Raw genomic sequence first — 22,538 nt, 5'->3', positions numbered from 1 at the left:
AGGGAATTAGTTCGAATATCTACCTACCTACATATGTTTTGAATTTATCTCTGCGTTCCCCGAACTCCCTATCTATTTTTTTTTTTTGAGGGGACATCTGTATTGTACTTCTGTATTATAAATAATTAACGAGCACCTACCTAGCATAATTTTTGTAGAGAATGTTGAAAAATGACGAGAATCAATTGAGTGATACTTTACAGCATAAAAATAACATTTCTTAAAATATTCAAAAGCCAAAAATGTGCATCACCGCTCTCGACCCCAAATGAATTTTACAAATTGTAAAGCATAAAAATAATTTAGTAACACGAGGAAAAAATTGTACGTTCTAAAGCTACAAAAACCCGCAGTCGATTTCACAAATTTTCTACTCTATACCTGCCTTAAATAAACCACAAATTTACGAAAAGTCGCAGGAATGAATTATGAAATCTACGTTAGCATAGTAAATGCTGCGGATTATCCCAAAGGGATGCACTTCCCAGCTACACTGGAGCAAATTGAAGCAAAGATAATCTCGACTAGGACAGGTCAATAAAACAGTGGTGACCTTAGGTATTATCAGGACAGTGAAGATACTGCACATAAGAGGCCGTTTCCATGACAACATATCGGTGCCACCTGTAAACATGTATAAAGTGTGAAGATTCTTCTAACTTGCCCTTATAACACGTGCAATCGCCGGAATATAATATGTTTTGCGAGCATAACGTTTTGAAGTTTGGTTGGATAGCGTACACGAGTTTTCCATAGGCAGTTGCCTTGCACTTTTCATCAGCATTTTCTCTTCGCGCGTATTTTTAATAATAAATTTTTTTATTTTGTGAATTGTTTAGTGGGAATTCGATAATCTGGAAAAACGCATGGTGTAAGTTTATTTTCAAATTTATTTATTTTTTATTTTTTAAAATAATTTTTCCATGCTTGATTGGGTACTATTATTTAATGAATTCCTTCTGAAATTAAGCCTATTGAAATATTTAGTAATGAATTTCATTTCACGAGTGCGTCTATACTGTTAAATCACATTTTAAATTTCTGCCAAAAAATTTAGTCAATTTACATAGGTACCTATGTATGTACATTTTGCAACTCTAATTTTAACATTGAATTCTCACAATCTTTAAACTTTTTCATTGTCGAACGACAACTTATTCAGAAGGAATTAGTTAATGGGTACATACTAATTTATTTTATAATTTACATTAGTGTTGTGATATACGTACCTACCGATGTAATCATTTATAAATTATCGAGCTGCATTAAAAAAAAATGAAAAATTGAGGTAATACTTTGAGTATGAAAGATGCTCGTAGGAAAAAAAATGAAATAGGTAGGTAAGCATTTCATTGAACAAATTTTTATAACGGAAAAGTTCACTTCCGAAAAAATTAAAAATTGGAGGTTCCTAATGATTAATAAATAGCAACAGAAGTTTTTCCATACCTACCTTTTTGTGTTTCTTTTGGGAATCAAATTCCATTTGCGATTCCGATTCCTTTTTATACCTTTTTTTTCTGTGTTTAAAAAAGAGTCGCGCCCTAATGGGGAAAGGGGAGGAGAGAATTTTCAAAAATATGGTATGGAGTATCAAAATAAATATACTTACTTATTTTTTGAAACTTATTGAACACTTTTCTGAAGCCATTTTTATAAAATACTTAGTCAAATTGTGATCATTAAGAACAGACTTCTCAATCAAAAATCGATCTATCTAACCCTAAAAATTGTTTTATTCGCAATTTTTGATTCCTTAATAATACTTATGATCGATTTTGTTTGAAATGAAAAATCAACATTTCAGCATCAAACATAGACTTTCTGCTCAAAAATTGATCGACTTGATCAAAAATCGATTCATTTTAGATTTTTGATTCCATGTGATGGATCACGTTCTTCACGAAGAATCAATTTTAGCCACAAAAATAGACTCCCAGGTCAAAAATTGATCATGATCGAAATTCGATTAAGTAATTTCGTACTTGAGTATATAATATGATCGATCATGCTCGATTTGTTTTGTATTGATTCATGCCATATTGTTTTTGTTCGGCAAAAATATACCACAATTACGTTTTTCTTCTCAGAAATTAATTTTTGAAATCGATTTTTTCATTTTGGATTTCGATCATGAAGAATAATAGATCTTTCAAACGATGATTTTTTTTTTTATTAAATAGAAGGAAATCAAAAAGAATCATGTGGGTGTGATTCTTCAGAAAAGTTTAATCCGATTCTCAAAAACCCGATTCTTCCCTCAAGGAAATCCGATTCTTCGCGATTCTGTTTAGCGATTCGAATCGCCTCATCTCTAATCAAAACAACGTTGAACTATTTTTTTGAATTTTTTTTTAAATCGGAGAGTTTGAATGTGTAGACTTTAGAACGATTCAGAATTACCTATAATCGATTTGAAAGGTCAGAAATGAGGTGTGATCAAAATTTCAACTTCTTTACCTCAATCGAACATAATTTTTGCATTTTTCATAAAGAAAATTTGAATGTTCAAAAATGTTCCTATTGAAGTTTAATGCTAAAATTTTACTTGGTGACAATATTATTACATTTTTTTTCGGTTTTGGTTCGACTCCAAATTGTATTCAGTGATTAGAAATGTGAGAATACCTACCGTAAACTCAGATAACTTGGGAAAAATTTCACCTTAAAGGATTCATATCTTTTTTTGAGAGAGAAAAGTGATGTAATAGACCAAAATTGTAGAAGGGCATCCAAAATGAATTGATCTAAAAAGCATCAACGGAGCAACTTAAATCATAAAAAAAAACTACCACAAACTACCCTCATCCCTTCCCCACACACATTGAATAGTAATATTGACAAAAGTTGAATGAATTATTCACGAAATGAAAACATTGTTTTTTGTTTAAAAACAAATGCCCATTAGGGAAGCTGCACCCCTATAACTCCATTTGTTTTAAAAAGAAAGGAACAAATGACCTTTGACAGCACTCACAAATGAGCAAAAATGAAAAATATTGGCAAAAATACAATAAAAAAGAGCCTTTTTTCTAGGTTTTTCCCCTTTAACAGAAAATTTTTTCCAAATGAAACATGCTAGAAACTCGCACAACGTCTCAAATCAAAGCTGAAGAAATTCCCTTATTGAAGATGAAATCGAAAATTAACTTGATATTTCTACATTGGTGGTCTGCACAAAGTTATTTTTTCAATTTATTTTATGGAAGTCCTTGTCTGATAGAAAATACGTATTCTCATTCAACACGTGTTGCGTCAGAATTCTCAGATTTCAACCAGAACACGAGGGTTTGGTCATCATTCATATTTTTTTCAAAGTCCTACTTCAACATGTACCTATCCTATATGTATTTGTACTTAGCACTAATACTACACATAATACCACCATTCAAACTCTAAAGGTTAAAATTGTCCAAAGTTACACGTTGTCCCAAGTTACCCGATCTTCGGAGATTATTTTTTTTTTAATTCCAAACTTTTCACGCATCTGACCTACCTAACCTATACGTAACAGATAACGTATAGAAATCCAAAGATTTGTCTATAGGTTTTCTTCTTAGGTACTAAATTTAAACTATAAGTTGAGGAGAGGGAGGGTGCAGTAGGTACTTCGAGGATTTTACAGTCATGAAAATAAGACTTACCGATCAGTCTAATAAAACTTAGGTACCTACCTGCGAGGAACCTCACCGAGTGCTAGACCACGATTGAGAACATATTTAGGTAGGTATTGGTTCACATAATTTACATGAAGGGGGAACTTACCTACGTCTCACATTCAGTTATTCTGTAAAATGCCCATTTTGGAAATTACAGGGGCAGAATTTTCAATGCTGTTGGAAATAATCTCATGAAAAATAAAGTTTTCTGATATGCTGATATTGATTCTGATACTTATCTATATTTTTTTCAATTGAACAAAAAAGGTTTTATGGCAGAACAGATCAAAACTTAAAAGCTATACGCATACAAATGGCAATGGGTACCTTATTAGTCCTCATTTCCATGGCATTAGAATCTTCTGTTCCTTCAATTTCAAAGATAGACAATTTTCCCAAAATACATAGCATTTTGATGTTCATTTTGAGAAGCAGAGCTGAAATATTCTGAAAAACTCTTCCTAAAAATTCTGTTATTAGCTACCTATCTACTTTTGTGATTTTGAACAGAACTTTTTTTGTTCATATCAGAAAGTTACTTCAGAAATAATGTTCACAAAATTAAATGTTCTGTACCTAATTTTCAACCATTTCCATCTCAATTTTCAAAGAGACTGTACTTTTCAAAAAAACTAAATATGAGATTCAAGTTATTATAGCCATTCAAGTGAAGTATTTGAGTTGATAAAAGGTTGTCTCAATCGGCGTCTGGCGCTTCTACGTACCTACTTCCTGAACAGCCTATATGAATCATGTAACTAATTTCTTAGATACCTATCCATAATAGTTTTTTTTTGTGCTGAGGTTGTACTTGTATTTCTTCAGCTGCAAAAGTCGCCTTCCTATCATTAGTATCTCAAGGAAGGCGTGCAAAAAATATTTGCCTGCTATTAAGATGTACCTATGTAATGTAACCTTTGCATATAAAATACCTACATATGATATTTTCCAAGTAAATTACGAGTACGTTTTCATGTAAAAATTAACACGAAGAAAATGTGTAACATTTAAGTGCGTAAGCAAAGTGGTACATGGTGGAACTATAATTCCCTTTGTTTTATCAAGAAATCAACGACTCGTTATGAATATTAAATTGAAAAATTAACAATAATCAAGTATAGGTATAATATTTTTTAATTACGTTTACGTGTCGAAGCGCAATAACGCAGGTATTTGATCGAGTGATCATTGGATTTTACGTAGGTAGTAGGTACATGTAGACATCGCAGTCTAGAATGTCTGATCACTGATGTATCAACGACAATATATCGTGTACCGGAAGAACATACATATTTTAAGCGCTTATGTCTCGCATTTTAAACGGCACGATGGAGGATGAACGAAAAAAATTCTAATCCAACTTTTCATTTCGATTGGCATACCTAATTGTTCTCGACGAAAAGAAAATGGTGTCAAAATGACGACAAGAGAGATAGAAATTGTTGATGAGAGGTTTTTTGCCAGACCAACGAACGTATTGTTCTGGGTCATATGATAGTGGTGATTTCAGTTACTGGTACTTGGCAAATTTTAATGAACTTGAAATTCGCGCTAAATAAACATATACGACGCGACGCGACGTACGAGTATACGCGAATACATTTCTGAAGGATTATTCATCGCAAATTATCGTTTACTTACACCGACACTTCCCAATTTGTAGTTGCGACCTACTTATTATGTTTATACGTTAGAACAATGACCCATTCGGGCCCTCGAGCTGATCTAAATTTTTAAATACCAACAAAGTATCGCGTACATATGCTAAATACGCGTTGAATATGAAGGTGAAGGTAGAAATATTTTTTTTTTGCAAAGAATTATAATAGGCATCTATAGGTGCGATGATGTAGTGGTGTAGAATGAATTGTGATTCGGCTGGAATGAAAATGTATACTTAATTGAAGTCTAAAACTGTAAACGGAAATATTTTTGGCGTATCATCAAATCCATTAAGCAAACTACAAAAGTGGTTGGAAATCTTTCAAAATTTTTGTAACAGAGAATTTTTCATTCAGCGTACAATCGACAAATAATTTTTTTTCTTTATGGTCTCCGCTGGATAATTTTTTCGCTAAGCAGACAACTGAATTTCAATTTTTTTCCCAGCAAATTATTTCTATTGTACTCGAGACTGAAAAATTTCAATAAAAATATAATATATCATATTTCACGTTAGAGTTCGAGTTTCCGAAATATTTTATTTATTATAGGTTTGTTCGTACATTTATTTAGCCTATTTCGAAGAGGAATCGAGTAATTAAATTTTCAGTAATAAAAAGCTCTTAATTGTTATTCAAGGGCGATTTTATAATTACAATACAAATAAAATTAGTTATATTCGGATATTATATAGTAAGTATCTACCTCATAACATATATATAAAATAGGTTCGTATTACGTATGTTTATATGTAACGTTAATTACCCCGGCCCGCGTACCTATCATATTTTCATATCCGGCTAAGAGATAATAATCTCTTCGTCGTTGTGGCGTGCTTGCTAGTTATGACTTGAGATATTCATCGTTGCAGGATTTATGCTAAAAAGTTCCAAATCTACGAGAAAAAATGACCTCAACAAAAACGCTAAATATTTCTTAGACGCTTTTGTTAATTACACGAGCCAAATGATGCACGTATACTTACTTATGTACATATAAAACAATACCTACCACTCGCATTTGCAAAGATCTTCATTCGACTCGATCATATTGCTTGTACGTAAACGTATGTACGAGTAGAATGTCTACCTAGCGCGTACGAGTATAAATATGACCATGAAAAGGGGCACTGACGTTAATGCAGATATCTATGCACCAACTATGTAATTTTCTCGACCCGGATGAGATTGTTTAGCTGCTTTTATGTTGAGTAAGGTGTTTTTTGGAAGCTCGTATATCGTGCCATAGCTGACTAACTAATTAATCGTTTAGGTATACTCGTAGGTCTATTAGATTTGTAGAAGAAATGCGTCATCTTTTGATAGGTACCTAGATAATTGACAGCATTACATATTCGTGATGATACTGACGGGTGCGAAATCGGAAAGTTTATAGTTTTATAGCCTATGATGAAACGATTGCAAATTAGTAACTTCGTTTTTTAATTTCTCGCGAAAATTTTTTTGCATCCGAGAATTGCTTGTTGATGGATTTTATGTTTCTTTTATTTGACTGTCTGCTTCTTAGGGTTATTGATCATCAGAAAAATACGAATGTATTCGAGAAGAACAATTCTTACTCCAAGATGGGTTATCTTAAATTTTTTATGAGAAAGTTAGGGAAGTAAGTAGGAATCAAAATTTCAAACCTTAGTGACAAAATAGGGATCAGAGTCGTGCATAAAAAATTATACCTGCGGTCTTTTAACACCACCCTACTTTGTTTTTTTTTAAACCCCGGTCGCACTAGATGCCGAAGGTTTTTATTCAAAATAATAGAAAAACAATCTTATGTAAGCTTAAGGCTACTAGAGTATTAATACTATCGTTAAAGTAAGATTACAGTGTCATCCCAAGCTTAAGACAAGGACCGGGAAAGGGAAAGGGAATGGGGAGAGGGAGACGGATTGACCACTGTGACCCGAACCCCTAGGCGGTTGCCTAAGGCCTGGTTGTCACTTCCCAGGTTTCGTTTGCACGCGCTGTTCACTTCACGACCAAGCCCCCAACTGTCTCAGGGTGAAGTTTGAAGGGGAGTGATTTCGCCTAGGGGTGGTCCCAACAAGTTGGGGCCCCTAGTTATAAGCCACGAGGTACATTGGGATATTTGTGGGGCAGTCAGTGCACTTGCTACTGGCTTTTCACCGACTGCCCACATTCAAGATTGTTATTATTCTGATTCTCTAATTAAACTGTATGATGGCTTGGTATAAAAACCTCGTAAGTCCTGCAGGTGTTTTCAAAAATGCTTTTTTTGTGGTTTCTATAGTAAAAAAAAAAAAACAAAAAAAACCGAGGAATCCGAATTTAAAAACCTTGTAAGTCTTAAACGCACCCTAGCGCTCTAATCGGCGAAAATCTAACATTAAGCACAAGAATTTCATCAATATTGTAAATTTGAAAGCCTTGTAAGTACCTACTTGTTTGAAACCGTGTAAGTCGTACGAAAGTATCCAAGATGAAAATCTCGTATCGTATGTTGTCTTTAGAAATCATGTATTAATCAACTAATTATAATATGATCAACCTATACAATATCACCAGGACCAGTGTTGCAGAGCAGAACTGAACCGGAACGCTAAACCCCTAACTTTTGGGAGAATTTTTGCGGAGCGGAACGGAGCCTGGAGCAACTTACAAAAAATTTACTGGAGCAGAACCCGGAACCGAACCAGAATAAAAATATGGGTTTTTAACGCTCCGACCTCACAAAATTTTTTGACCTGTAATGAACGTTTTGCAAGACTGTAGTGTGAACAAAACGTGTTTTTGCTGAAATTTTACCTCAATAAACCAGAAAATTATAAAAAGACATGGTAAATGACATGAAATAGACCATTTTCAGTTCATAAAAATTCAAATCCTGAACAGTCAAAAGTGTCAAACTCAAAACACCAAGTAAAACCTTCCAATTTTTATTGGTTGTTTTTTTTTGGGTGCTTCTTTTATGTGAGATCAGTGAGATGGACTTTAATTAATTTCCTTAAAACACTCGGAATTCAACCATTTTTCAAAATTTTGGGTATTTCAACTTCAATTTTTGCTCCGGACACTAAAATTCTGACGTACTTTGAATGCAACCTTCTCCAAAACAAAAACAAAGTCGGAGTGGAACGGAACGCTAAACCCGGAATGGAACAATATTTTTAAGCGGATCGGAACGATACAAGAAACCGGAACAGAATTATTTTTTATGCCGGAGCCGAACCCTGAACCTGGAACAAAATTCATTCCGCTCTGCAACACTGATCAGGACAGACCCTCAAGACCCCTAAAATATAATAATGCAATCTAAAACTGCAAATAACAAGATATGAATGCTTTAAACATTTTTTTGTTCTCCTGGAAAATTTCGGATTTTGGACTTACTTGGTAGGTATTTATACCAAGCCATCGATATGTTACAATTTTAGGTTTTCTTTCATCCAAATTCGTCTTGAAATTCGACCATTGGATTTGGCTTCTTTTTTTTCTTCTTGGGTTTCATCTTGTTTTGGTTGGGGATAAAAAATATGTATGTACATTTATTAAGAAAAAATATAGGTATACATGTTAAGGGACATATTTACAGGTTAACAAACTACTAGCTACACTGAAACCCTATCTACGTTATGTATGTACCTACATTGCTGTGGGCCAAGAAAAAAAAATGTCGATGTCGGAGGATTTCAATCTTTGGCAGAGACCTTTTTTGAGCTAAAAATCAACCAGAAAAAATTTAAGCCTTTAAGGTGTTCCTGGAGGAAAAATATGAACGCTTGGGAGAAATTCGTGATTTTTTCGCTTTAGCTTCTACCCAAGCTGTTCATGAAAAATGGTCTATAGTTCCAAAACAGTAAGTAGGTAGGTATTTAAGATTCTGTGTTGACCAAGGCCATTCACTTTTAAGGTTCTATATTAAGCGATAGAAAATTTACAAATTGTTTATTTTTGGGTAAATTCGTATTTTGAAAATATTTTCTTCTCGAATAAGTAGGTATTACACTTCTTATTACTCGTAAATTATGCCAAAACATCGAAAGATATCGTTTCTAAAACTGAGGAAATATTTTGGAATGCATTGGTTCCCATTTTGTGGTCATTATTGGTATCTCTAAGTCTACCTTAGCGTAGGTCAATATGGAATATTAAATAACACGTTGGGTAAGGACTAGAGCAAAAAAATCACGATGTACAAAAATTTTAAATCTTTATGCAACCTACCTATGTAAGAATTCATTTCAAATTGGTGATTTACGTCTCGAAAAATAAAATGAAATAAAATGTGTTTTGACCAGCAGAATTTCTGCATGATCAATTTTCTTCAAATATGTTTAACAAAAATTCGAATAATGAAAATTACTTGATTTTAAATTCCTCTAAAACTTTTTTTCATACGACTTTCCACGTCTGTATAGTTAAAACGTGGGTACGAAGCATGGGGAAAAGGAATGCAGATTATAGGGGAAGAAAATGCGCAGAAAGAACTATTATTATTATTATTATAAATTATAATTAGCGATTTGTAACGTGAACGATGCTTTACTAGGAAAGCGAAGTGCTTCGTTGAATGGAGAGTTATATCGTCGCCACCTCAGGCTTACAGCCCGTGCAATGAAGAATAGGTAAAGTAGGATTGAAGCACAACTACCTACTTTATAGGTGAACTTCCATGAAACCCCTCAACCACATCTTTTACGCGTTTAATGCGCTGAACTGACTCAAATGACTTCAGAGTAAATTTTAAACGAAAAATTACATACTTAAGTATACACTTACCTACGTACTCAAATGAATATGTCATAAAAATCAGTTATAGGTACAACGAAACAGACTTACTTAGCATATTTTTCAGATTTTCTAGACATGAAATTTGAGGGAACTTTTTGTCATGAAGACTGTTGTGAACCTATTATGAGCCATAAAAAATTTCTATGCCATTGGTGATGAGATGAATGATTTTTCTTCAAGAAAATCTCATCCGAAAATTTTATTTTCATCTCAACAACTTTAATTTTTTCACAAAAGAATAGGGTACATAATGCAAAAAAAAAATCATACGAAAAATTTTCCATTAATAATATCAAATGATATAAAATTCACACTTATGTAACCGCTGCGCTATTGATAACATTGACCTTATTGATATTATTTAAATTGCAATAATAATAATGATGTATAAATATAACAGCATCGTCGTGGTGCAATAGGCAATGAGTTATTCATTCATAGCAAAAGTGGTTGTCGTCTGACATACACGCTTCGAATCCAGTATTGGTCTTTTATGTAAAAATTCACCTATGCGCGGTATTCTTTGCCTTTGGATATTTGATGATATTATAAATTTGCTACGGATGATTTAATAATGCTGTGAATTAGTTTTATTCAATACGAGACGCGTAGTGTCGAACGTGAGAACAATTTCGTATAAAGGAAACGCTGATTCATGCAATTTAGGCCTGCATTTAATTGTTAGCGAGAGTTATCATTTTAGCGATAACAATGCTTCCGTGTAAGCTTCGCAAATTTATGAAAAATATCCATTAAAACATCAGCTAAATATGTGGCTGCCTCTGCCTACAAAAAGGTCGTTGATTTTCTCAGTTTTACCAAGAAATATCCGCGTTGCTTCGGGGTAATACGAAAATAATAACTTGCATTTAGCATTTTATAAGGTAGAGATAGGTATAGGTATTTCTCGCTGTTCGTCTTGTAAGTTAATCGTCGGTGTACCACGATCACATACGGCGACCTTGTACTTGAAATAGAGACAATAGGATAGTTATTTGCATCGAACTGGCGACTAATTTTAGATAATATCGTACGACTGTGGCTAAAATTATTTTGGTCTCATATAACGCGGAATCAATATCAATAAAAATCAAATGACCTAAAACGCATACACGTTATCATTTATGGCTAGAATTTATCAAAGTAACTGTGTATAACTGTAACTGCATCGTTTACCTAAGCATGTTCACAAAGTAGGAAGATATTAGCAATGGATAAACGGCCGTAAACCTGACATACTCGTACTCGTAGTAGGTAATACAAATATTTTATATCCACGTGAAATATGAATTTTAATCTCGATCTTCAGTCAGCAAATTGAGTGCTGAAAATTCGCAAATTTTAAATGAAATATAGGCGAGCTCCTGCTTTTTACCTAAAAGATACAAAATGTAGGACCAAGTATTGCTTTGAATTAGCGTATTATGGACGGTGTCAAAAAATAATTTAAAACTCTCGATGTTTTTCGAAAAATTTCAATTTCAGTCACATTTGAATCACAATCTCGTGTAGAGGTTCAATTTTTACTTAAATAGGAGAAATGCTTTTTTTTAGAGGGTTGGGGGACCTAAAAAAATATACAATCTCACATTCATGTCAAAAGTAACTTTTGAAACGTATTTGGAATAATTAATGATCAAGAAAGAAGACTTCCTGGACTCATTTTCGAGATTCAAGAGCATTTTTTTGATAAAAGGCCAAAAAATTCTTTCGAAAAGCGATAGTGGTTGGAATATGAACTCGAAACCCGATTGCAAAAAGTATAACTGCCCAATGAAACACTTTGACAATTTTTGAGACATTTAAAAAAAAAATAAATAAACCCACAAAATTATTCTTATTTTTATTCATTCTGCACAATTTTTCAAGAGTTGAACTCCAGAGATACCCCTTTGTTTGTTTATTTCAAAAGCCGTGTTTTTAAATCTCAAAAAAAAATTAGAATTTTTTTAGGTACTTATCCGCGAAATTTCGATTACTTGATCAAATTGTTTTAGTAAATAACTGACAAACTGAGCATGGAAATAACTAATAATAAGTCATTCCAAAATTTGTAAGATTCTCGATTTTAAGGTTGCGTAGTAACTTTATGATTCTCGTATATTTTTCTTTTAAAAAGTGTCTAAAATTAAAATTTGTGTTCAGAAAATATCGGGCATAGCAGGCGAGAATTTTTGTGAAAAAATGTAGGTTGGCAACGCTGAACCATATCAAAACACATTGATCAATACCACCAACCCACATTTTTTTTACGAAAATTATCGCCAGCTATGCCCGATATTTTTGGGTACCCTGTACCTGCAATCGTGAATCAATTAGTACCTATAGCTACACCATTTAATAGACCATAAAAATTCAATCAGCGAGTGATTTAATCGATTGAGTATATTTGTTTCGAGTTTACCTGTATCTGCTCGTCGACTCTCACAGTAGAACATAATAAAACGTTTGTTATAAATTTACAATCAAAAGATGCTTGTAAATCTAATTCATTAATTAACCAAGTAGATACAACATGCTTTATGTTACAACAATATTTAGACGAATAGGTGCCGATTTACCTTCAGTTAAATTTTTAATGTCACGAAGAACCTTACGGAAGGAAGGTTATGCGTTGAGGAAGACACGAATCTTCGTTTAAAGCTTCTATCAAAGTAATATGTGCGAGCACATACGCAACAATATTTTTCACGAATTGCATAAAGTCTTTATAACTTGGGAGAATAAACTAATGATGCGCGGTCAACCTGCAAAAAAAAACCTCATCTGATAACTGTGTCATGCCAACATGCATTGGAAGGTTATGGAAAGAAGATAGGTAGTGGCGATTCGCGAGTGAATCTTCATTGAGATTTTCTTTTTCCGACGAGTTGTCTTAAATTCATACACTAAGTATATTATATTAATAATAATATCGTTTTAATTATACGAGTAGTGATGATGACAATAATTATCGAAAAATACTGATTTATGATTCGAATCACGATTGTTGAATGTTTCCAATTCTGTTTTGTGTAAGGATACTGCACTGATGGTTTAATCATTAATTTTTATTCTTGTCAGATAAATTTGAGTTTGTTAAAAATTATTCCTTGAAATCAGTACCTATCTAAGTACTTTGTACGTAGGTAGCTATCGCATTCGGATTTAGGTCCTAAAAAGCTTTGTTGGATGACAAAAAATTCATTGGTGTTCTTTTTATAGCATCATGATTAAGATATGTATTGTAACGTGCCAATTAATCCGGATGATTAAATTCAATTTTTACACGAACAAATAATATAATGTAGGTAGGTACCATCTATAGGTACCTACATAAGCTAAAAAAAAATTGTCTCTTTAAGTTTCAAAATTGAAAATATTTATTGTAAGAAGCTATTATATAAATACTGCCTTAGCAGAGTAGCTCGTAAAAAACACCTCAAATTTTGTACCTGTCGACTATGAAGTGCTACAGGTCATCTTAAAAATTCTAAACATATTTATTCCTAACTACGAGTATTAGACATGGTTTTTGGTAGATTGATCCATACTTGAAATATACAAGTGCATCTATACGTACTTATAGGTATCGTATTTCCTTATTAAAACACGCTTCGAGCAATTTTTCACAGCTAAAAATTGACATCTGCCGTGATAATTTTTACCTTTAGGTACAGGTACTTATGAATGAAATTCAAAGTACTTACTGCTGACGAATAAAGTAATTATAATAATAAATAAGATGATGGTTGTATCGTCAATCGGTGGTAGTTCCATCATGCGCATCGAAACATTACATCATTATCGAAGGTCAATTTGTCATTCGCATTTTTATAACTATGATCTCAATGACCTTTCAACCTTAGGCCAACGAGACGCATCATAATAAACGAAAAGAAAGAATAATCTATGAAAAATGCGAGTTTTTGTTTTAATGCGTGACTTTTTTCCCTTCTTTTCTTGTTTATTCAGGATCAAGCGTTCGGATTCATTGAAAGATGACCAAGTATTCCACCGCGATTCCAGCCACGCTTATCCTATCGCTGTTTTCTTCGGTTGTTCATGGACAAAGTGAGTTTTGATACATCAATAACATGCACATACTTATTTGCGAACATTTAAATAACGTATAAGCTAATAAACCAGCGTTCTAAAAATAAATACTCATCGATGTTTAACTGTGCCTTAATTTTAACTTGGGGTCGTCTCATGAAGCGGAAACATTTCGGTGTTAATAAAATTGCATAATCAAAACGCCGTAAAAAAATTTCTTGTCACGAGTCTAAATGAGGTACTTACGAGATATTATACCTAAACCTATATTATTTTTTCCATTCGTGTTTTCAATCTATCTTTAACGGTGGAATATTGAAAATATACCGCGGTAATCTAACAACATTTTTACCTAATATTCAAGATTTTTATTTTTGTGAAATTATTATTGCGGGGTGTTTTTATTCATTCATACTTACATATTATTGTAGCGTAGGTAGATGGTAATATACGTAATAATGCAAACGTATAATTCCAAAAATTTTAAATCATTTTTCTCTCTTTTTTGATGAAGTTGAAAAAATTGCCCATTTTAAAGTGTTACCAAACTGCAATGGGTATTCAAAAAATTAAATCTACTGCAAAACCAAAAATCTTTTATTGTCAAATATCTGCGAAAGTAATGAAATATTTGATTAAAAATAGATAGGCAGACTTGGTAGGTGTAACGAATAAACTTTAATAATGCGACAATTTGTTATTCAGATCACAATGACCGAAATGGAAAACTTTTAAAAACATCGAACGATTTCCAATGTTTTTCCGATGGACTTCACGAAGATCCAAACGATTGCTCAGTATTTTACCGTTGTATGGACTGGGGAGAATCGTCTGAAAATTCTATTCAATCGAGGTTCACTTCGATGAAATTTCGATGCGCCGAAGGAACTGTGTTCGATATTGAACGGAGCAATTGTGTGAATATCGATGAAACGTCGCGTTTAGAATGTCGACAATTAGCCGACGACGTAACTTTTAGCCGAATTTTCGAACGTCAAGCCGGTGAACCTGATTATGGAGTTGTACAGCCTTCATCCGAGTACAACCAACCATATCAACCACCTTCTTACAACAGGCCTGGACCTGAAGAGCCTAGTGAACAAACTCCTGGTGATTCAGGGTATGGCGATGGCAGCAATAATGAGCCTCCATCTTCTTCAACATCGCCACCTTGCGAAGCTGATGGATTTTTCCCCGTCCCCAACGACTGTACTCACTTCTACAGATGCGTCAGCAGTGGAAATGGATTTTTAAAGTATGATTTTTCTTGCGGGCCTGGAACAGTTTGGGATCCAGATAATAACGCTTGTAATCATCCTTGGGCTACATCGCGACCAGACTGCAGATCAGGTACTGATGGAAATCAAGGTGGATCCGAAACGATTGAAATTTCAGAATCGCCGGAGACAGCGGCACAGGTAGCAGAACCAAGTTCTACAACAACTGCGGCTCCTACTACAAATAGACCTACAACTCGCCCAACTCAAACAACCACATCTTCGTCGTATGGTAGACCGTCGTCGACTACTTCTTCGTCATACGGTAGGCCAACATCAACCACTTCTTCGTCATATGGCAGACCATCATCCACCACCTCTTCATCATATGGTAGGCCATCATCAGCCAAACCCTCGACTACAACGACTAAACGATCAACTGCTGGTGTTTCAAGTACCACAACAACTACAGAAACTCCAGATAGTACTTCGCCTGTAACCGAAGGGTCAAAAGAAAATAGTACTAATACCGCAAATTCGTGTACTGCCGAAGGTTTTTTCCCCGATGAAAAAAATTGTACTAAATTCTACAGATGTGTTGACGAGGGTAATGGAAAATTCACCAAATACGAATTCGAGTGCGCCGAAGGCACCGTATGGGATGTTCAAGAGACTACTTGTAACTATCCACATGCCGTGCAAGCTGATAATTGTAACTCTACTAGCTCAGAATCTCAAACTTCTACTACTGCTGGACAGTCTTCGGCATCGACATCTTCCAGTTCTCAAACATCTAGTCGTCCTCCTACTTCTAGCACATCGTCGTCTTACAATAGGCCTACATCTCAGCAAAGCACTAGTTCAAACAATCAACAATCGTCTTCCAGTCAAACAACCTCAAGCTCGAGTCAAACAAGTTCAAGTTCAAGCTCGAGCCAAACAACCTCGAGTTCAAGTCAGACAAGCTCAAGTCAACAAACCTCTAGTTCCAGTTCCAGCACTTCTAGTCAATCCTCTTCATCCAATCAGCAAACAACTAGTAGTCAGCAATCCAGTAGTTCTACAAGTAGTGCGTCAAGTCAAAACAACACCACTGCAAGTAACGCAACATCCACTGCCTCTTCTAATAACAGCAGCCAAACATCAAAAAGTGATAAATGCGAAGAAGAAGGATTTTTCCCATCATCTGAAAACTGTAATAAGTTTTACAGGTGTGTAAGCAACGAAGCAGGCGGTTTTACGAAGTATAATTTCAATTGTGGCCCCGGAACAGTCTGGGATCCTGAGAATAACGTATGTAATCATCCGTGGGCTGTAAAAGATGAAAAATGTAGATCAGGTGGACAAGGCACGACTCCATTGGGTGAATCTACCACAGAATCTGTGACATCTTCCACTCAGAATGGTACATCTCCATTATCGACTCCTACGACAGAAGGTTCAAAAACTACCACAACGACTCCATCCGCAGAAACTTCAAGTCAAGGTACAACCCGACCTGCAGAAAGTTCATCTCAACCCAGCACCCCACCCGCTACCACGACAGAAAGTTCATCTAAACCTACAGAACCCTCAGAAAACAGCAATGCTACTACGACTACTGAGCCAACAGACGGTTCCACAACTCCTCCATCTAATTCAACCGAGACCACCACTGAAGGCGGATCTAAAAATTCTACGAAGCCGAACAACAATGGAATAAAATGCGAAAAAGCCGGATATTATCCGAATCCAAAAGACTGCAAAAAATTCTACAGATGTGTAGACTGGGATGGCGACAAAGGTGAACGATTTTCAGTGTATCATTTTGATTGTCCAGAGGGAACAATTTTCGATCCCAGCTTAAATATCTGTAATCACGAAGAATCTGTATACCCACCGCGAGACTGCTCAGGTAGTGGTTCTCAAACAACAGATTCGCCATCCACATCGAAGCCCGACAACAGTACAACCACCGAATCTCCGAGTACAACTGACAGCAGTAACACAACCGATGTTACTACTGATATTTCCAGTGAACCTACTACTCTGCAAACAACAACTGATGCATCAAATAATACTACCGAGCCAATAACTACAGGGCCAAGTGAAACAACCCCTCAGGTGACCACACCGTCTGAATCAACGACGAAAAAAGAACCCGAAACTACTACTAATGCCATCACAACAACTCCCTCAGACACAACTACTCCTTCACCAGCAACCACTACTCAACCAACAACTCAACCTACAACTACAGAAATCTCAACTACGCCTTCATCAAGTGAAACGTGCCCTGAACTTGGACCCGACCAATATGCTTTGGTGTGTCCCACTGGATTCCGCCGCCATCCTAAATATTGTAACCTCTTCTATCAATGCACCGTTTCCAAAACTATGGATACCAAAATAGTCATATTATCCTGTGTAAATGGCACACTTTACGATGAAAAGAAAATTCAGTGTTTACCTCCAGGTAAAGTAATACCTACCTATTCGTATATATTCTTAATTCGAGAATCGTATGAATTATCACATCACATTACGATCTAATATTATCATAAAATGAATACCTATCTACATATACGTACATGTATGTACAAGTTCGTGTTAAAATTTATTGGTAGGCCTACCTATATTGGTTCAATATTCCCATAAGTCTGAGCATGATCAGCTCGTACATAGCACAAGATATACCTGTTTACCTGTATTATATCATATAGATGAAATATTCTACAACTGTGCAATATGTACATTTTTCAATAGGTAGGTACCTACCTAAATCATAATTTTCTCCGTTCAAAACTGGTTCAGCTAACTCATTCATTCATCAAAACGCAAGTACGAGTATAACTCGCTGTATGCATTATAAAGCGAAGCGTGATTTTAAGGCGTAGATAGGCAACTTATTTGTCATACGAGTAGACTCTTGCTAAAATTAAAATATTCGATCAATTCTTATATTTTACTTTTTTATTACATTGTAATGAATAATTCTCATTTTACAGACGAAACTAAGAAATGTGAAGGTAGCATGATGGCAGATGCCAGGAACTTGAAAAAAACAGATGATTCAGTTGCTCCAGTTAGTATTCTACCAGAGAAGTTTTATTTTTTGAAAACTACGATTATGAAATCATAAGCTGACTTCCGTTTTTGCTTAATTTTAGATCACAGTGAAATCTGACAAACCAATATGTCCAAACGAGGGATTATTTTCGTATAAAGATGACTGCAGATTGTTTTATAAATGTAAAAAAGACGATCAAGGAAAACTGAGCGGTAAGTTGTTTTTTTTTTTTAATTTTTGTTTTATTTGGGAACTTCTCGAGCTAACAGGTAATATTGTTGTTTAGGTTTCTTATACCAGTGCCCAGAAGGGTTCGCTTTCTGGAGTATTTCGAAGCGGTGCGAAAAGACAGAAAAAGTGCCATGTGAAAACTCAAAGAAATCACCCACATCGTGGAAGTCAACCTTGGCTCCGGTAGAAAGTAGAAATATTGGTTTTTAGAGGTAAAATTATCGAAATTCCAAACATTTGGTGATAAAAGTGGCCATTTAAAAAGTAGAAACAAGTACGCATTTATTAATTAGCAGATGATAGATATTATTGTAATAAGTGTGCCTCCTATATTGAATAAGTTGTACTTTGTACTCGTTTAAAATTTGTATTTATTTCTTGCGTAAATTATTTTTGAAATTTTACGCTTATTAAAAATAATTTTCCCAAGTCCATGCAATGAATATCAGCTTCTCCTAACTGATTTGTTTTTTCTTCATTTTTAAAATTTTTCTCTTAAAAATAAGTAGGTACGATAGTATTATATTTTAATATTGTATTATTAGGAGAAGCCCATGTTCGTCGCATATTTATTGTCGTAGCAATAACTCAACCTCTAGTTTATACTTAGACCTTTAAATTATTGTTTCTCTTACTGTGATAACAATGCTTCGTTTAATTGATACTTAGGTATTATAATGTAATGAGTTTTGTACGAATTTTTCAAAATAGTATCTCCAATCAAAAAAGTGTAGCCCAATTTACCTACATTAGTCATGTCAAATACTCTCTTTTTGCATGAGCAAAAAAATAATACTTTTAGCCTTGGATCACGACCCTCGAAGGTCGTGCTTGGATGCATTTTTAGTTTTAAATTCATGTATTCGTGTAGCTTTGTTTGTAAATATAGGTAACATGGATTCGTAGTAGTGACTATGTAACTCTTCGAATCAAAATTACATATAAAGAATTATTTTGAAATTAATGAAGTAAATATTTGTAATTTTTGTATTTTTTGATTGAAACGCAATATTGATATTTATTGCTGTCACCCATTGCTTCACAGGGATTGCATGTGCATCTTGATAGTAATTTTCTCTACCAAGCGATTTAATGAAATAATAACTTTAAAAAACTTATGTATCAACTGTCGAGTCTCGAGGACATTTAAAAATGAATTTATGAGTTGAAGTAATTTTTGTCATTTAATGTGACTTAAAAAAAAAAAAAAAACATCGCCATTTCTTCAGGTATGTTTTCTAATTATTCATTTAGTAAAAACTCACCACAGAAAATAAAAAAGTTTCGTTCGCCAACACCTGCTAGAAGGTCATTCACGAATTCACGATTTCGAATACAAATGATTATGTAGGTATTTGTAAAATTGAAATATTGAAAATTGTTTCAAAAAAATCAACAAATTTATTCATCACAAAAAACAACAATTATTTAAAATGCAATAAATGGGTCAGGGGTCACAAAATGAAAATCAGATCAGTTTTCAAACAACCATCCACATGAAATTACAAAATATCATTAAATGTAAACGGATGGAAAATTATTTTAAAAATAAACACAAACAATTAAAATATAATAACAAATGCAAAAGATTCTTTTTATAAAAGAAGGAAAAAACTGAATTCTATCACAGAGATGAACAGCTTTCAAACAGGAAAGCTCGATTCCGCATCGGTCAAATATTGCACAATGAACACTTCGAAGATCAACAATAAATTTTTCACAGTATCGTAATTGATTATGTTTTCGTTATCGAATTCAGTATGCCAAACGTTTGGAAAAGGAAGAGGAATGATATGAAGAACAGGAACGCCTGTTTAAAAAATTTTAATATCAGTCAAGAACTAAATGAATAAGTAAAATTCGACAACAATTACAGAATGACTTGATTATTTTTTAAATTTACCTTTGACCAAAAACGGTTCGTGATCGTCTTTGATATCAGCTCCGAAGAATTTAGTACCGGTAAAATACCGAGTCGGTGGTTTTTCCGCCGCTAATAAATTTTTTGATTTTAGACGTTTCTCAATCGTTACCAACTTACGATACTGGCTGTGTGTGTTGGAAAAAAAACTATAAAACTGTGGTGACGAGTCGCCAAGTAAATCCAGCAGCACCATTAAGTCCTAATAAAAAAGTAATTGTCAATGACACACTTTTATCGCATTGCCGAATCTCATACGAATAAAAAACAATTAAAAAGTAACATATGGCGTGCAGATGTACTCGTATAAACTTACTATTTGATTTAAATTACTTCTGGCTTCCATTTGACTAGCTAAATGACGTGCTCCGTAGACTGAATCTGTCGCTGTCCAACTAACAAAAGCTTCTTCGCCATCAAAAAATATGAATTTCAAACCTATAGACTGAAGTAGCAAATGAAGAAATTACGTCATAATTGAACTCTTGTCGTAAATTAACTCTTTAAAGCGTAGACTTACTGAAGGTATGGATTTTTTCAAGCTACCAAAAACTTTAGCGAAGTATATCAACATAGCGCAAGGAACTGCCGAGTCTGTAGCTGCGATGAATTTAAAATTCATCAATTTGGAATCATAGTGGCAAGCAAATACCAGGAACTTGGAAGCTGATAGATTGTTGGTGGCAATAACATTGGTAAATAATAATTTCCCTTGATTTGGCGTAGCATCGTGAAAAGAGTCTTGTTCTACATTCCATTTCAAACTTTGCATTTCACGAACGATATACTAAGAAATTATTACTCAGATTAGTGTTTGGCTGATTTTTTTTCAACTATTCATTTTCTTGAACACATACCTCTTTGACTTCTTCATGGCTCGCGGTGCCAACAACACGTTCCACCAGGATAGGATTGAGAATTCGTTTGAATTCGGTGATATCATTCCGTTGAGCCAATTCGTTAATGTACTGATCAATGAGATCATCTTTGATTACACTAACCTGTTGAAAATCATTAGAGTAATAAAATATGGTTTATACATTATAAACGAGTGTACGTATTTCCGGAAAATGTATTTCTCACTTTTTTACTATACGATGCGGTTAAATCTTCTTGGAATATAGGTTTAAAAATATAAATAATCGTAAAAATTGACGATCCACAAATGATAAAAAAAATTGTGAGACATTTCTTGTACATTTTCATTTATACAGACGAATATAGAAAACTTTTCGTAAAAAAATACATACGAGAACGAAACTAAATGTGTAAAATTAGAATTTGAATAATTAATTTGAAACTGAAACTGACAAAAAATTGATAATACGTTTCACGTTATCATTTGAAAATTTTGTATACAAACCTGTCCCCACTTTTACCTACAGTTACGCGTTGACAACCAATAAGCATTCAGAATTTTAAGCGGAATTTTTATATTCTTTTATCTAAAACATAAATTTGGGCGTTATCAACTTCATTTTCTACTTTCTAGAAAAAAATGAACTATTTTCCACGAATATAATATGGTCTTCATTGTAGAACAAATTAAAAAATATTGCCGAAAAAGATAGAACTTTGTTTTCTGAAAAAAGTACCTGATTCACTTACAAATCACCTGTAGTAGTCATACTTTTTCACATTCATAATAGAATAAAATAATAAGTATATTAATTAAAGTTTATTTAACATAACTAGCTTACGTTGGAAAATCTGGATCGAGAACCAACATTATTCCGATGTATTGATTGCAATTCCACCAAACCAACAGCTCCAAAAACTAACAGTACCGCCAGCATCATCTTGAAACACACTTCTTTTTCACTCGGTCGCATAACACAATAACTTTCATCAAGTTAACGAGACGTGCGAATGAAAGATATATTCCGATTACGTAATTCAAGTATTAAGGTCAACTGCTTTTACAAATCGGCAATTACGTTTCATATGATGCTATTAAGTTCACATCTCCCAGTGAAGATAAACAGAAGTAAAAGT

At 34.0% G+C, this 22,538-nt stretch overlaps 2 protein-coding genes across 3 annotated transcripts; one reads left to right on the top strand and one right to left on the bottom strand.

Annotated features, from left to right (window-relative positions):
* Nucleotides 1-661: 661 nt before the first annotated feature.
* Nucleotides 662-19,612, top strand: LOC135840938 (uncharacterized). Its single transcript, XM_065357694.1, has 6 exons — nt 662-871; nt 14,045-14,143; nt 14,831-17,797; nt 18,330-18,406; nt 18,492-18,603; nt 18,678-19,612. The coding sequence occupies exons 2-6, from the start codon at nt 14,071-14,073 to the stop codon at nt 18,830-18,832; spliced, it is 3,384 nt and encodes a 1,127-aa protein (XP_065213766.1). The 5' UTR covers nt 662-871; nt 14,045-14,070; the 3' UTR covers nt 18,833-19,612.
* LOC135840940 (glutaminyl-peptide cyclotransferase-like) lies at nt 19,022-22,515 on the bottom strand. 2 transcript variants are annotated; one of them, XM_065357700.1, is made up of 7 exons: nt 22,244-22,424; nt 21,627-21,988; nt 21,401-21,544; nt 21,064-21,330; nt 20,860-20,988; nt 20,526-20,745; nt 19,022-20,432 (listed from the first exon to the last, which is right to left on the bottom strand). In XM_065357700.1, exons 2-7 carry the CDS (start codon nt 21,747-21,749, stop codon nt 20,266-20,268), a joined length of 1,050 nt encoding a protein of 349 aa, XP_065213772.1. In that variant the 5' UTR covers nt 21,750-21,988; nt 22,244-22,424; the 3' UTR covers nt 19,022-20,265. The 2 variants fall into 2 exon arrangements, with proteins under 2 accessions (XP_065213772.1, XP_065213771.1); XM_065357699.1 differs by lacking the exon at nt 21,627-21,988 and having other exon boundaries at nt 22,244-22,515.
* Nucleotides 22,516-22,538: the final 23 nt, after the last annotated feature.

This window comes from Planococcus citri, chromosome 3, assembly GCF_950023065.1.
Source record: "Planococcus citri chromosome 3, ihPlaCitr1.1, whole genome shotgun sequence".
Taxonomy (NCBI): domain Eukaryota; kingdom Metazoa; phylum Arthropoda; class Insecta; order Hemiptera; family Pseudococcidae; genus Planococcus; species Planococcus citri.
The sequence above is the reverse complement of the archived record's forward strand: the minus strand, read 5'-3'. Positions and strand labels throughout refer to the sequence as shown.

Coding starts and splice junctions, on each gene's coding strand:
- LOC135840938 (XM_065357694.1), top strand. CDS start 14,071: ATGACCAAGTATTCCACCGCGATTCCAGCCACGCTTATCCTATCGCTG. Junction 17,798..18,329: donor AATTCAGTGTTTACCTCCAG/GTAAAGTAATAC, acceptor CTCATTTTACAG/ACGAAACTAAGAAATGTGAA. Junction 18,604..18,677: donor CGATCAAGGAAAACTGAGCG/GTAAGTTGTTTT, acceptor ATTGTTGTTTAG/GTTTCTTATACCAGTGCCCA.
- LOC135840940 (XM_065357699.1), bottom strand. CDS start 22,375: ATGCGACCGAGTGAAAAAGAAGTGTGTTTCAAGATGATGCTGGCGGTA. Junction 21,331..21,400: donor GCCATGAAGAAGTCAAAGAG/GTATGTGTTCAA, acceptor ATAATTTCTTAG/TATATCGTTCGTGAAATGCA. Junction 20,433..20,525: donor CGAACCGTTTTTGGTCAAAG/GTAAATTTAAAA, acceptor TTTTTTAAACAG/GCGTTCCTGTTCTTCATATC.